At 39.8% G+C, this 14,911-nt stretch overlaps 1 protein-coding gene across 20 annotated transcripts in view; it reads left to right on the forward strand.

The window, feature by feature from the left end:
• The window catches only part of LOC120371080 (BEN domain-containing protein 5), a 1,353,498-nt gene that overhangs the window by 839,467 nt on the left and 499,120 nt on the right, over positions 1-14,911 (forward strand). For 14 of the 20 annotated variants that reach the window (XM_039486567.1, XM_039486564.1, XM_039486578.1 and 11 more), the window contains 2 exons: positions 4,135-4,283; positions 10,699-10,912. The exons of 2 other annotated variants lie outside the window; for them this stretch is intronic. In XM_039486567.1, the coding sequence (XP_039342501.1) occupies positions 4,135-4,283; positions 10,699-10,912 (363 nt within the window). Of the gene's footprint in view, positions 1-4,134; positions 4,284-10,698; positions 10,913-13,536; positions 13,618-13,921; positions 14,210-14,911 lie in introns of those variants that run through there. 4 more of the 20 variants (XR_005584133.1, XR_005584134.1, XM_039486576.1 and 1 more) reach the window with 3 other exon arrangements.

A 14,911-nucleotide genomic window follows, 5' to 3' on the forward strand; every position in this document is an offset into this window, starting at 1 on the left:
CCTCGTGGAATTGACGTACCATCAGGATGAATCTATCAGGGCACCCAAACTTTGACATGATACGCCACAGACCTTCACGACTGACAGTGTCAAAAGCCTTAGTGAGATCCACAAAGATGGTGTACAGTTCACGATTCTGCTCTTGACACTTCTCTTGGAGCTGTCGGACTGCGAAGATCATGTCCACAGTGCCACGCTCTTTACGAAAGCCGCACTGTGTCTCGGGTAATAGACCCTGTTCCAGGTGGTCAATCAGGCGATTCAGCAACACCCGTGCAAAGATCTTGCCTGCGCTGGAAAGCAATGATATTCCTCTATGATTGTCGCAGACTTTTATATATATATATACACACCTGCCCCTGGAAATTTCCACTGCTTGCATCCGAAGAAGTGGGTATTCACCCACGAAAGCTCATGCTGCAAAACATCTGTTAGTCTATAAGGTGCCACAGGATTCTTTGCTGCTTCTATAGAAATCCAAGATTTCCCAGATTCCTCAATATCATGTGCATTCCCTTTCTAGTAGATATGGGGAAAAGCAGAGACTTCCTGCCACAGAAAGGAAGTGCTGAACAATGCACCTCCTCACATCTCAAGTAGCATCAAAGCCTGCACTGTTTTTGAGAGAATGAGATGATCCACACACTGTGGAAAGCCTGGCATCTGTTGATACTGCAGCTGAAGCTATTGTGGTTCCATTTTGAGCAACCACTAATTCAGAAACACTCTCCGTAAGGAAAAACAGAAAATTCGGAGTGAACTTGAAAGGTTTCTATCCTTTCTTTTCACATTCTTAAAAACGGTCTTTGCTGTATTTTAAAATAATCGTTATGTAGTAAATATTTGCATTTTTGAACCCTGGAGCCATGGCCAATTTCTTTCACTCCCTCCCTTTATTTAGAAAAACAAAAAGAGAGCAAAAAAAAGCTACAAAGAGAGAAACTTTAAAAAGTAAATTTAAAGTGTGGTGCATGGCAAATTAGGCACGCAACTCCCATTAGCAATAAAGCAATAGAGTGAGTTGCATGTCTAATTCACAACATGCTGTGCTGAAAATGCAGTCTTTAGTACTTAGTGAAAAGAACTGTGAAGCCTATCCAGTTAGATGCAGCTTTATGGGTTTTTGGAGGGGAGGGAGCAAGCTTTTAGAGTATAAAATAAGGCATTTTTAAGGCTTTGTGTCTGTGGCTTCCAAGCAATAAAGCATCAGTTAAATTTGATATTTTTGTGGCTCCTGAGACTTGCTGTTACAGTGGACTTTTACCAGTTACTCTTCTTTAGGGAAATCTGGAAACCAAACCCCAGCTGTGGCAATATACTGGCTGTAAACAAACAGTAAAAAACCTCCAAGTAGAAAATAGCATAAATGTTTAAACCAAGAAACACTTTTCATCCTAGGAAGAAAATACTTCAACATAGGTTTTTTTCCCTTGAATTTTCCTTCAAAGCACAGAATTGTACATCGTGAGGATTACTTTCCTTGAGCTCATTTGAACAGTTTGCCTCAAGAAAAGGCGTGAATGTTCTCTTCCCAGCCTATAGTCAAGGCAATCTCTAGGGCAGTGGTTTTCAACCTTTTTTCATGTGCAGACCCCTAAACAACTTCGAATAGAGATGTAGCCGTTTTGGAAATTCAACCTGTGGAGTGCAAACTCCTACCATAGAAATCTTACACTGAAAACTGAACAGAATTCAGCCGTAAATGTTGCACGTGCTCGGCATGGCAGTTGACACAACGTGAGAAAGGGGGCTAAACTGTGGTCTTCTATGGTAATGACAGCACTTCTGGATTTTGGCCTGTAGGTGTGAATATTCACATACTTTTGATCAGAAAAACAAAGTAACTAAGGAAGTTTTCTTTAGTCCTTCTCATAACACAAGTAGGGGTCACCCAATGAAATTAATAGGCAGCAGGTTTAAAACAAACTGAAGTATTTTTTTCTCACAACACACAGTGTCAGTCTGTGGAATTCTTTGTCAGAGGATGTTTTAAAGGCCATGACTATAACAGGATTCAAAAAAGAAGCAGATAAGTTCATGGAGGATAGGTCCATCAGTGGCTATTAGCTAGAATGGGCAGCGATGGTGTCCCTAGGCTCTGTTTGCCAGAAGCTGGGAATGGGTGATGGGATGGATCACTTGATGATTATCTCTTCTGTTCATTTCCTCTGGGGCACCTGGCATTGGTCACTGTTGGAAGACAGGATACTGGGCTAGATGGACCTTTGGTCTGACTCAGTATGGCCGTTCTTATGTTCTTAATGCCTTTTCTGGGATCTGAAACTTTATTTTCATAATCACCGTTCATGGATCCCTTAGACACAGTCTGCGGACTTCCAGGAGTCCACAGACCACAGGTTGAAAACCACTGCTTTAGGGTAGTTTGTGTATCAGTACCCTGCTTGTTCAGTTCATGAAAGAATGTGGGAAGAGGTTGAACACTTCTACTGCATCCACTCGTAAAAGAGTCCTGCAGATGATCTACTGCTGTGCGTAGCTTTGCCAGTTTTAAATAGAACTGTTCAATCTTTACTTGGTGCCAACATCAGTGTCTGCTTGTGTATGATGTTGCAGATGTCTGTGGATGCTGCTGTGAAACTATAATGCAAATGGTTCTGTCTTTCATGTGGTTCTGTATTGGTACCATACTTGCATTCAATTACTAAGAAATCCAATAGTTGTCACTGCAGAATAGAATTGTCCCAAGAGCTGGAATTTTTGGTCCTTGACAATAAGCTAAATGCATCCCACTAGCTCCAAGTGCAAAATAACTGATATTTATGTCACGTACAAGCAATGTTAAGCCACATGGGGAAATTGCTATTTTTGCATACTGAGCTTTCATATGATTCTGTGCAGCATAAGGAGTAAAGGATGCCATAATGGTTTCAGATACAGAGAATGTCCAAGAAATATGATACAAGAGACAGATTTATTTTTTCCAGTGTACCAGCAGCTATACTGCCATTAGCTGAAACCACAGTCTGATTTGCTGGGTTAGAGCAAGACAAAACTTGGGGCTATGCATACAAAAAGTGAGATGGCAACTGCTGAGACTCATTTCCACAGTTAAAGTTTATTAAGTTAGTTTTTGTGGTTATTCAAGACTCAAATGTTAGATATGCAATGCTAACTCACTCCATCATAGTGTAGTTCTAGGGAATATGAGAGTCACTCTTGTCCTTCGGTCCTGATCCTGCAACTGATACTATACTGACCTGTACCTGTACAAAACTACATTGTCTCGAATGGAGCTTCATGTGGTACTAGTGGTTTGCTCATACGTATGCTTTCAGGATTGGAGCCTTAGACTGTATTTACTGGTGCTATGACAGTTATAATTCATGACATTATAAAATCCAGTTGACAAATTGTATTATTTGACCCTTTTAGGATCACTTTGTAGTAGCAGATCTGGGGGAAAAAATTCTGAAGAGCTGGTGTCATTAATAGTTAATTTGTCTTCCTGAGAAACCTCAAACATCTGCTTAGCAATCTTCTATTGTTTAAACTGCGCTTAATTTTTGTTGATTACATTAAAATACAAATCAGTGTAGCTGATAGATCAGGCAATCAAAATTCTAATGTATGTTGTGCTAACACTTAGGTGTTCCTTAAATTCATGGCATTTTAGCATAAGTATCCCAAGCCCATTCACTTATCTGTACAATTTCTATTCATTCTTATTTTACATACCCCTATTTAATTTTTTCCATGAAAACGTATAGATTGACATTAACAGATAACACATAATCTTCCAAGTAACTATACAGTAATTCTAATTTGAAGGATAACTGTTACCACTGCTGGTTTATATGTTCACTCTGTTGCATTATCATTCCTTTGAGTACAGGTTATAGCTACCTCACCCATATTCTTTGAACTGTCCATACACACAATTATTTTTAAGCATGATTCTTTAGCGTTAAGTGTTTAAGGCAGGAATGGATTAGAGCCTCAGTTCTTACCCCGATTTTATTGGGGACTGTTCAGATGAAGGGTTTTGCTTTGGACCCATTTCCATTCTAAAACAAACATGACTAATGTGGTGGTCTGTGCTGACCATGGTTCAGTATAATGATTGATTTCATGTTCTTTGGGATAGCAGACCAATCTCTTTTCTTAACTGTGTAGGTCCTGCCATTGAACTTGAAAAAGGAAAACCAGAATCAATTGAGCCTGAGCCTGAGATACAGAAAACATTCAGTGAGGAAGCGAATACATCAACATACTATCCTGCCCCTGTTCCAGTAATGGACAAGTATATTCTCGAGAACGGAAAGGTATTTAAAACTAAATACTTTATAAATAGTCTTTAACTGTTCTTCAGGTGGATTTCATACCAAACTTTCATGACATTAGAATCTTTGCTGTAAGCTACTACTGTGTTTAGTGTTTTCCTAAATTTTCACAAGGTGCAATAGTATCTGTATAATAAGATTATAGGAACATCACTCTGTGTGTCACTCTGAAGCTTATGTCTGTAGAGTTGGTAGGAAATAATGGAAATAGCTACAAACATGGTTGGTGGCTCTTTTTTTTTAAATTCAGAATATCATCAGGATGAATCATCACTGGGCGTTGGCGCCGACTCTGTGGGTGCGCCGGGGCTGGAGCACCAATGAGGAAAAATTAGTGGGTGCTCTGCACCCACCAGCAGTCAAGCTTCCCACCCCACCTCACCACCTCCTCCCCTGATTGCGCCACGTCCCCGTTCCTCTGCCTACCTCCCAGCGCTTACCGCTGCCAAATAGCTGTAGCAAGCTCCGGGAGGGAGCGGGGAGGAGTGGAAGCATGGCGTGCTCAGGGGAGGAGGCAGGGCTGGGGCGGGGATTTGGGGAAGGAGTTGGAATAGGGGCAGGGAGGGGGACGAGTTGGGGCAGGGACTTTGGGGAAGGGTTTGGAATGGGGGCAGGGCAGGGGTGGAGTCAGGGTGGGGCCGTCGGCAGTGTGGGGTCGAGCACCCACCGGCTCCAGTATGTCACTGGGTATTGTGATCTGTTACCGTCCAGTTCTTAAATTTGCAGCCATTTTGACTTGACAAATTACACCCATACAGTGTACAGCTACGGAAAGGCCTATATCTGTGGCATACCAAAAGTTCTAGACCACAGTAATCTGAGGTAACTCACCCAATTGCCTCCTTTACTCGACAGCCAAGTTGAATGCAACAGTTTCACTGGTTGTATGAGGGAGACCGTGGATTTTGGCAACTGCCACCTGCACAAAACACACATCTCTCAGTGCAACTCCCTCTAGACACAAATCAACACAACTGTCCCCACACACTGCAATCAGCACACACAGTAACCCCAAACATGCCTCACCACAACATATACCCTTCATTCACAGTGTAGAAATTCATCTCTTCCAGCACAACACAGCCCTCCATTCAGCACAGTCAGCACACACCACAACTCCAAATATCACTCGGAGTATCTAAAATATTTGTTGAGTTAGTGTGAGGTGATGGAAACAACTACAAACATGGTTGAGAGCTCTTGTTTACCAGGTTCTGTCATCACTGGAGGTTCGTGACTTGTTACTGTCCAGTTTTTAAGTTCTCAGCTGTTTTCAACTTTTTTACATTCATGATTTTACGAATTACACCTAGGTGACCGCATGGGGTTGCGGGTACTAATCCCTAAGTAAAAGACAATTATACAAATATGTACCGTATTTGAAACTGATAATTGGTGGTAAGATGATCAATGATACTTTGAAATGAATGCACACAGTCAATATACAGAAAAGGACACAATGGATAAACTTTAGTGTGTTTGTAAATCCACTGAAATTATACCATACTCAGCAGATTGCCATTCTTGGGATGTCTGTGCAATTAGTGCTGGAATTGGAGAACCTCTAGAAAGCAATAGCCACATCAGGCTCCCCCGTGCTCCTTTTAGCTACCAAATATTATTTAACATAGTTACAGTGGCAGAGAAACATAGCACATTCTATTTCACCTTAAAATCAACATCACACTATTGATTGCATCTGGGTTTTGACATGTCCCTTGAATATAAAGTTAAAATAATAATTCATTGTTCTATATTTTAACAGAGATATCAAAACACTTTGTTTACTGGGATTTAGATTGTTGTAACCATTTAAAAACAACTGATACATTTTGGTGACACACTTAAGGTGGCCAGTTTTTAACATTTTCACTAATTCATACCATTCTTTTTGTTAACCTGAACTGCCGTGGAGTTGTAGAAAGGCTATTTTACAAACTTCACACTTTGTGGTATTGGATGTGATCATGGTAGGATTCTCACTCATGTCAGAGAAACTCTTCTGTATCCCAAAAGAGAGGACAGCATTAAAGAAGAGCCTGTGGTGTGTGTTAGTCAGATACATTGTTCATGTTGTCATGGTTACTAAAGTATTCTGTTCTTGTGGTTTGTTTTGTTCTTGGAGGTTGATCATGTGCTCAGTGGTAAAGTTCCCATTGACTTCAACAGGCAAAGGATCTTACACTTTGTTGGTGCTGGTCATCCAAAGATCACAAAATACTTAAACTGATTTCATTAGGTCTCACAGCAGTACCTCTGAGAGTAGTAGATAAGTATTATCATGCCAGTTTTACAGAAGGGTAAAAAGAGGGTGGGGGAATAAGTTGCTTGCCTAAGAATATACAGCAAGTTAGTAACAAAGCTGGAAATATAATAGAGAACCTAGGATTCCTGTGGTCAAGTGGTCTGCTATGACCAGAGACATCTGTTTGATACCAACAATAACATTTCCTTCGAATAAATGAAAAGCTCTCAAGAATGGAGACTCTCTTTGAAACCTGAATCTTTAAAAAATGTTTGTTATAACGGAGTATTTTAAAATATTTTAAGTAAAAACTCATGAATACGTGATGTACTTAAGGCCTAGAAAGAGACTAAGGCATCTATGCATGTTAATATGGAGCAGCTAGCTATACCTTGGAATACACTATACTTCACTTTTTGATAACCAGAAAGCTGAATGCTCCATTTTTTCATTTAGTAGTCAGACCCAGAATTCAGCACTTCAGAATGCTACTGATTTTTTGTTTTAAATCTCCTTGAAATATTCTAAATTACATCGTATTTCTTATTTAGAGATATCTGTATTTTATTCTTGGAAAGTCCAAAATCATCCTGACTTCTGAGCACTAGCTGCTGGCTATGAATGGAGTTGTTTTACAGAGTATGGGGATGGAACCAAAAGAGTGCTTTAAAACAAATAAATAAATAAATAGTAATTATATAGAGACTGATCAGAGTGGGGAGAAGAAAGTAATTATATATTGAGGATTATGTAACTTGTTTGTCTGTCCATCTGTTTTGGTTTGTTTTTCCACCTATGTTGTAACATTCTTTACAATATCTGGTCATGAAAGGAATATTTTTATGCATGACTATTTAAAAAACAAACTATAATCTGCCTTTTGCAGTTTCACCTCTATCTGAAGCAGAAGAGGCAATTTGCTTGTGTTCATGCTTTTAAGAAAGCTAGACTCTTTACTTGATTGCTAGATGGCAATCAGTAACTAGAACGTTAATATTTCTACAGGTTTCACATAGAATGGAACACACAGACAGGAGATATTTATACATACAGAGAACATGAAAAGGTGGAAGTATGCATACCAACAGGCAGAGTCTAATCAATTAGATAATTAAAACAGTTAAGGTTTTAAACAATGCTGCTTAAGGACACTGCAAAGGGACCGTCATCTCTTGATTGTCTCCTTATAGATGGGTGCGGTATTTACTCCTGGGGGAGTTCTGTGCATCTGCGGACACACAGAATTCATCCGTCTCGCATAATTTTGTATTTTCCTGCATAAAAACCATTTTGCCCCAGAAGTGCTGCAGTTCTGCTTTTTGCCCACCAGAGGCTGCTGTGGTGCTAGAACAGCCAGCATGAATGCAGTCGGCTGTTCTGGCGCCACAGCGGCCTCTGGTGGGCAAAAGGCAGAACTGCAGCACTTCTGGGGCAAAATACAAAATTCTATGCCCAGTGCTGCAGAATTGCCCCAGGAGTAGAGTTCATAACATCACCCTGCGGAGCCAGGTTAGGACAGAGTGGGGCACAAAGGGCTGCTGTGGGGTTCAGAATGGCTTTGGGGGGGTGGGGGAGACAGACTGGAGCATAGGCTTAGGAGCTAGTGGGGACGGGAAGGAGGCTGCAGAGACCCATGAGAATGAGGGGTTCAGGAACGGGGCAGACGTGCCTGACTGAATGGGAGAGGCTTGGGGTCAGCCAGGGTCTTCATGGGGGAAGCTTCCCAACATCCTAACAATCCCCTCCCCTCCACCCCCCAACAAAAACCTCCCACCCACACCCAACACCCTCCAGGTTCACTCCTAGGTGCCTTCCCTCTCCCTCAGCTCCTCTGTTACCCCTGACTGCCCCAAGCCTTTGCAGTGCTTCTGACAGGTTCAGGAAATGCAGTTCTGTATTGTAATTTAAATGTATTACACAAAGTTCTGTATTAGATTCCTTACTAGGCATATTGTCTTTAAAAAAATAAAAAAATTACCAGAATATTTTTTTGTCCATATTGTTACAGACATACTTGGTGACATACTCTATACTCAATATTTTGAAATAAATTACCAAAATAATTGTAACCGGCATGATTATATTATGTTATTTTGACAAATAAAATATGCAGAATTTTGCAGAATTTTCAAATATTGTGTGCAGAATTTTTAATTTTTTGGTGCAGAATTCCCCCAGAAGCAATTATTGCAGTTCTTTCATCCCTGGAGCCTCCTGCAGTCTGCCAGCCAGTCTTGGTGGGTCTTCCATGGCTTGGCCCTCTGGACAATTCACAAAGTCCAAATGAACTCCTCCTGGGGTATTAGAGTCCAATAAATAAACAGTCTATTTGCCCTTGCTGGGGTTTTCAGTCCCATCTCTGGGGTCCTTTAAATTCAGCCTTTTGTTCAGGCTCACAGATAAGCTCCGTCCTTTTCTTGGGGTTTATACCACTTTACCTGTGGCCAGCAGAGGAACCTGGGCCCACCCACTACTATGAGTTCCAACCCAGGGACTCTATACACAGTGGCCACATACTTTTTGATTCATTTTTTTTCTGCATCTTCCCTTGGTGTTTTCCCCTCTGGGCCCTTTAGCTTTACCCTTATCTCAGGTTCTCTCTCTCTCTCTCTCCCCCTCCCTCCCTCCATTCAAAGCAAGCTATGCAAAACAGTCAGAAAACACAAACTGGCTATTCTTCAAGTTCCTTTGTCCAGGACTGCTAAGGCCAGGCAGCTCCTTTTATTTGGGTCACCAGGGCCTTGGTTGGCTGTTGCTTGCCTTTCTAGCTTTTGGAGGACCAGGTCTCTCTAGTTTCCAAAATGGCTTCTCTGGAGCCTCCTCTGTGGGCAAGGTTGAAGGACCTACCTTTGCTGCTACTTGGGATGGGGTGTAGTTGGACCACAGGACTCCCAGCAGGAAGCCATAAAGGCGAATACACCATGTCACAGACACTGTTATAATAAAAATGATTTTCAGGCAATAGCTTGCAGTCCTAATTCAGGAAAAACTCCAGTTGACGTCATTGAGAATTTTGATTGAACAGAGACTCAGAGGTTGGACCTATGAAATTTAAAAATGTCTTTGTCCATTTTCAGTGAACGTAATAAGACTCTTTGCATGTGTGAGCTGTGCAATGCAGATCTTTTATGAGAAACATAGATAAAATTTTAGATAATTGAACATGAAAGATGTAAAAAAATCAAACTTAAGTTTACCGTTAAGACCATTTTCCTTTTTTAATGATGTAAAAGTTTGAACAAAAATTCTCAATTTTTGTGAAAACTGAACTTGGGCTGTCACAGTACTTGTGTCCATTATTCCCCCTCTCCCCCCCTTTAGGATTTTATACATTTGAAAATTCTGAGGAAGGAAGCTCCTTTCTTCCTTCCCTTTTCCTTTTACAGTATTACAGAAATATTGTTGCATTTCTCCATAATAGTAGTTCAGTTGTAGCTATTAGGAATGGACAAACTTCATTGATGGAATTGGGTTTTGGGAAGCTTGCATGCAGTCTTTTGGTTCAAAGGGTTAACAATTAATTGGAATGCTGAACTCCTCCTTCCACCTCACCAACCACCACCCTTGTAACTTAAACAGGGGGTCTAATCCAGCTCCAATTGAAGTCAACATGAGGTTTATCGCAGACTTCAGTGGGACCAGAATTTGGCCCATAGTGTGCTTCCCTCCCCACCACCTCCCAAAGCGTGATTTGAGTAAATTGGGTTCTCCTGGCAAAAGGAAAGCCTGTGCTGTGTACTAAGAATAGAACATTTTTCCTTCCCCCCCCCCCCCAAATTAAGCTGGCACAAGTGATTGGCTTGAATACAGTGCGTATAGAGAGTACTAGATATACTTGCTAATTATAATTTTTCTCTGTCTTATTTCTGGTCCTTTTATCATAGTCTTTCAGGAGAGAGACTATGGGGGGGAAAAAAGGAGTTAAAAGGACTGGAAAAACAAAGGAAAGTGAAACACAAAATGTAAGAGTTTGACTCAAACTTACTGACCCACAATATTGGACAGGGTTCAAAACTAGACAAGTTGAATTTGCTTAGTCTTAATTACTATTATTATAGTACCAAATACTAGTGTTCATACAGGTGCTTGGACACTGTATGCCACATACCATAGATGCTAAGTTGTTGTTTGTTTTTTATTACTACTTTCTAGGTCCATTTGGGCAGTGGAATCTGGGTAGATGAGGAGAAATGGCACCAGCTGCAAGTAACACAAGGAGATTCAAAGTATACAAAAAACCTAGCGGTAATGATTTGGGGAACAGATGTTCTCAAGAACAGAAGCGTCACAGGAGTTGCAACCAAAAAAAAGAAAGATGCAGTTCCCAAGCCACCTCTCTCACCTCACAAATTAAGCATTGTCAGAGGTAGGTTGCTTGAAAACTAGGTTCCTGCTGTGTAGTTTAAACATTAATCAGTGAGATGAAAAATGCTTCTATCTTGTGTAAAATTCATCCACTTAAAAACTAAAATAAAAGTTACTATTGCAACACAAACTGCTCCCCTCCCAGGAACATACTTGTTTCAATAGCCAGATACAGTGCAGTCTTTCAAGGGCCCAGTGCTACAAGATGACTTTGGTGGGGTTCAGGGTGCTCATCATGTCAAAGCAGGCATTTGAAGGTAGGCCCCAAATGAGCTTTGCAGACAGCACTCTCTGATGTAATTTGTTGCTAACTTACCGATGTTTTGTAATGCATGTATCACTTTTGACAAGCACTGGAATAACTTTACAACATTACAGCTATCCATGGAGAGAGAGAGCCTTTCATTTCTCCCATCTCTAAGATACAACTTCCTCTGGGGTGGGGCACAAAAGCCATTATTATAATATCAGTACAAATCTTCATCTCCCCTTCCAAAAACAGATGTATGACAGCTTTTCCATTTGAACCAAAGTGAATGTAGATGGGTAGAAATCAATTTCTGTCCCTAAGTTGGAATTTGAGCAAGAAATGTAGATCAATGACTCTAATTGGGCAAGAAGGATTGTCATGGGACCTCGAATGACCATGAGCAAGCATCCCATGTGCAAGGTGCTGAAAGAGTCAGTGATTGAACTTTATTAGTCACTTAAAATAAAGGACAATCTTTTTGTATCATCATGTTTGCATTTTACACTGTCACTTCTAATAGTTGTCTTTAGTGTTTTACAGCAGGGGTAGGCAACCTATAGCACGGGTGCCAAAGGCGGCACGCAAGCTGATGTTCAGTGGCACTCACACTGCCTGGGTCCTGGCCACTGGTCTGAGGGGCTCTGCATTTTAATTTAATTTTAAATGAAGTTTCTTAAACATTTTAAAAACCTTATTTACTTTACACACAACAATAGTTTAGTTCTATATTATAGACTTAGAGAAAGAGACTTCTAAAAATGTTAAAATGTATTACTGGCACACGAAACCTTAAATCAGAGTGAATAAATGAAGACTCGGCACACCACTTCTGAAAGGTTGCCGACCCCTGTTCTACAGAGTCCTCTCTGTTAAAACTGAGCCAATTCCCCATGGAATTTTTATCAAGATCGGGGTGTTAGCCTCTGCATTCTGCCTCCTAAAGCTCCCTGTGCCATTTCAGTGGGATGATATTCTAAATTGCTATGTAGGGTTCCTGCGAGCTGTATTAAATAGTGGCTGTATTCCAAATCAAAAGTGGCTGTATTTTGGAAGCAGAAAATATAATTTCTGTACATCTAGGTTGTAAAGTGATCTTATTTTCAATTCCCTCATCCCAACTCACTCCTGTAATTAGTTATACTCATTTCTTGTGCCTTGTCCTTCAATTGGACTATAAGAATTTTGGGGCAGGGGACCATGCTTTCTTCTGTATGTTTAGTGCCTTGCTAAAGGGGCTCCATTTCTGGTGGGTGACTCATGGTGTTACCATAGCACCAGTAGTAAAATAGTGTGACATAATATCCTGGCTGTAATGAAACCACCTAGTAGCTATGACTGTCACCCACCAACTTCTACTAGAAATAATTGGGTAAATCTCTCCAGGAGAAAAGAATGGTCACTTTAAAAAATGTAATTATTCCTGAAGACGATTAAAGAAGACTTATAGGTAACTGATTATAGGGTTTGTAGTTCTGCTTGTTGGCTATTATTTAGTGGGTTTTTTCCCCTCCACCAAATCACTGTATGAAGGCTAACGAATGCAAACAGATGATGGGCTTTTAGGGCAGGGACTGTGGGTGTGCTGCTTGTGAATTTACTTACATCTCTCCCAAAGGTTTCACACTGTGATGAGTGACCTTCACAGAGATTAATCAGTCTCCAGAAGTGTGAGCTGCAATAGTCCAGTTTCAGGCCTGACAAGTTGCATAATTCCTATAAACAAGAGATGGGAAGTATATGGAAAATCAAGGCAGGAAGCTAGAAACTTCCTCTTGAGCCTCTGCCTCAAAACTTAGTTACCACTATAAACTAATTCAGCTATTTCAACAAGCTGGAAAGGAAGAGAGAGAGGGAAAACTTGTTCTATTTTTAAATACGCACAAAGTGCCCATATACTGCAGTGACAGAATAGAATAGATGGATGGATGAGCTTAGTATAAAAAGCAGGGTTTTGGAGTGGAGCCCGGAGCAGTGGAGCTGCAGGTTTTTGCCTGGAGCTGGAGTGGAGCCGGAGCACAGAAAATCTTGACTACTCCAGTTTTTTTGTTTTTTTTTTCCATTTTCAATCCAAAATGAATGATATTTAGTGAGGAAGTCCTAAAGGTGCCAAAAAGTTTCAGATGCTATAACAATTGATATTAATATCTACGTTACTACTTTACATAATATGTCAGTTGTTCTCACTTCAGCCGAAATCAAGATTTAATGTACAGATACAAAATTACAATGTTTTTTGGAGATGTTTTATTAAAGAATCAGATAATTATCAGACATCCGGCAACACTGCAAATTGCTCCCACCCTTGTGTCAAGGTTAGGCGAGTACGCACTCGCATAGATTAGTAGATTAGTATGTGTTGATACTTCTTTTGTAAGGGTTGATCAAGGAGACGCGCTGAGTGCTGCGATTACGGAAAAGTGTGACTCAAGACGCAACATTTAAGATATCACAAACAGGTATATCGGGGGGGGAAAAGTTTTTGTTTATTGATATATTAAGATATCGCAAGAGATATTAACCACTTAAGCTCATTTCTCACACGGGCTCCAGTTACTGGTACATTTGTTCATTTGTACATGCTCCCATATCACTCTGGCGGACTTATTTTATATGTCATCTGTTCAACGGTCTTTTGGTAGCGTTGTTTGTCATTTTAAATGTACTGAAATTTGCATATAAATATACAGTAAACATTTTTGCATAAATTAAGAGTGACTTTTGTGATATAGTCAGAGTGATTGGAAAATGTCCAGCACAACTTTGGGGGTGAATCCTTAGGTCATTTTAAGAAAAAACGTTTCTGTGAACACGTGTCGTAAAATTCTTCTTAAGGGAGCTACAGTTCCTTCAGGGAGGTGATGAAATGTTAATTTCTGATTAATATCTCAAAAACACTTTAATATAAAGTGATGAAATTATGTCTGTCTTAGCGCTAGTATGTGCTATCATATTACATTATCCAAAATTATTTAAACCATAGGCATCCTGAACTGACGGTTGAAATTTCATATTTCAAGAAAGGCTTGTCGAGTGCCCCTGTCTGCGAGGGTAATATTATGTTCCATAATAAGTTAATAATTTTTTGTTGTTATTATGTTTTAAAATTTATGGTTCCAAAGTTGAAAAAAGTAAATTTTTTTATTCTAAGCATCTAAGTGATTAAAATTTTTAAACAGTTTTCTCGGAAACGGTTAATTATACAAAATAAATTAAGAGTACTATTTTAATGCATGTTTTAGCATTAAATCATATTCGAGGGTCATATCTGTTAAATAGTCGAAGATTTAAAAAACATTAAATAAAATTGGCCCATTCCCCCAGTTCACAATGCCTGTAGTTTAAATAATTTTATTTGAATTGTATATGATAGAACATTGGAAATCAACTTTAACAGGAAAGCAAATTCAAATTGTAAGCACAGTCCCTTTAGTAAAGAGAGCAAATTTCCAGAAATATGTTTTTCCTTCATCAGGCTGGAAACATACAGGATAGAGCAAATAACAGGTTCTATCTTATATAATCTATTCAGGCTGATGAAGGAAAAATATATTTCCTAAAATTTGCTCTCTTTACTAAAGGGACTGTGCTTGCAATTTGAATCTGCTTTCCCGGTAAAGTTTATTTTAAACCTTGTAACGTGTAGCCTCGTTACTTCCCAACAGTTAATGTTGTAGAACAGCAGTAGTACATACTAATGCTACGGCACATACCAAATTTCATTGATATATCTATATTAAAGTGTTTTTAAGA

This window comes from Mauremys reevesii, linkage group 8 (genome assembly GCF_016161935.1).
Source record: "Mauremys reevesii isolate NIE-2019 linkage group 8, ASM1616193v1, whole genome shotgun sequence".
Lineage (NCBI taxonomy): Eukaryota > Metazoa > Chordata > Testudines > Geoemydidae > Mauremys > Mauremys reevesii.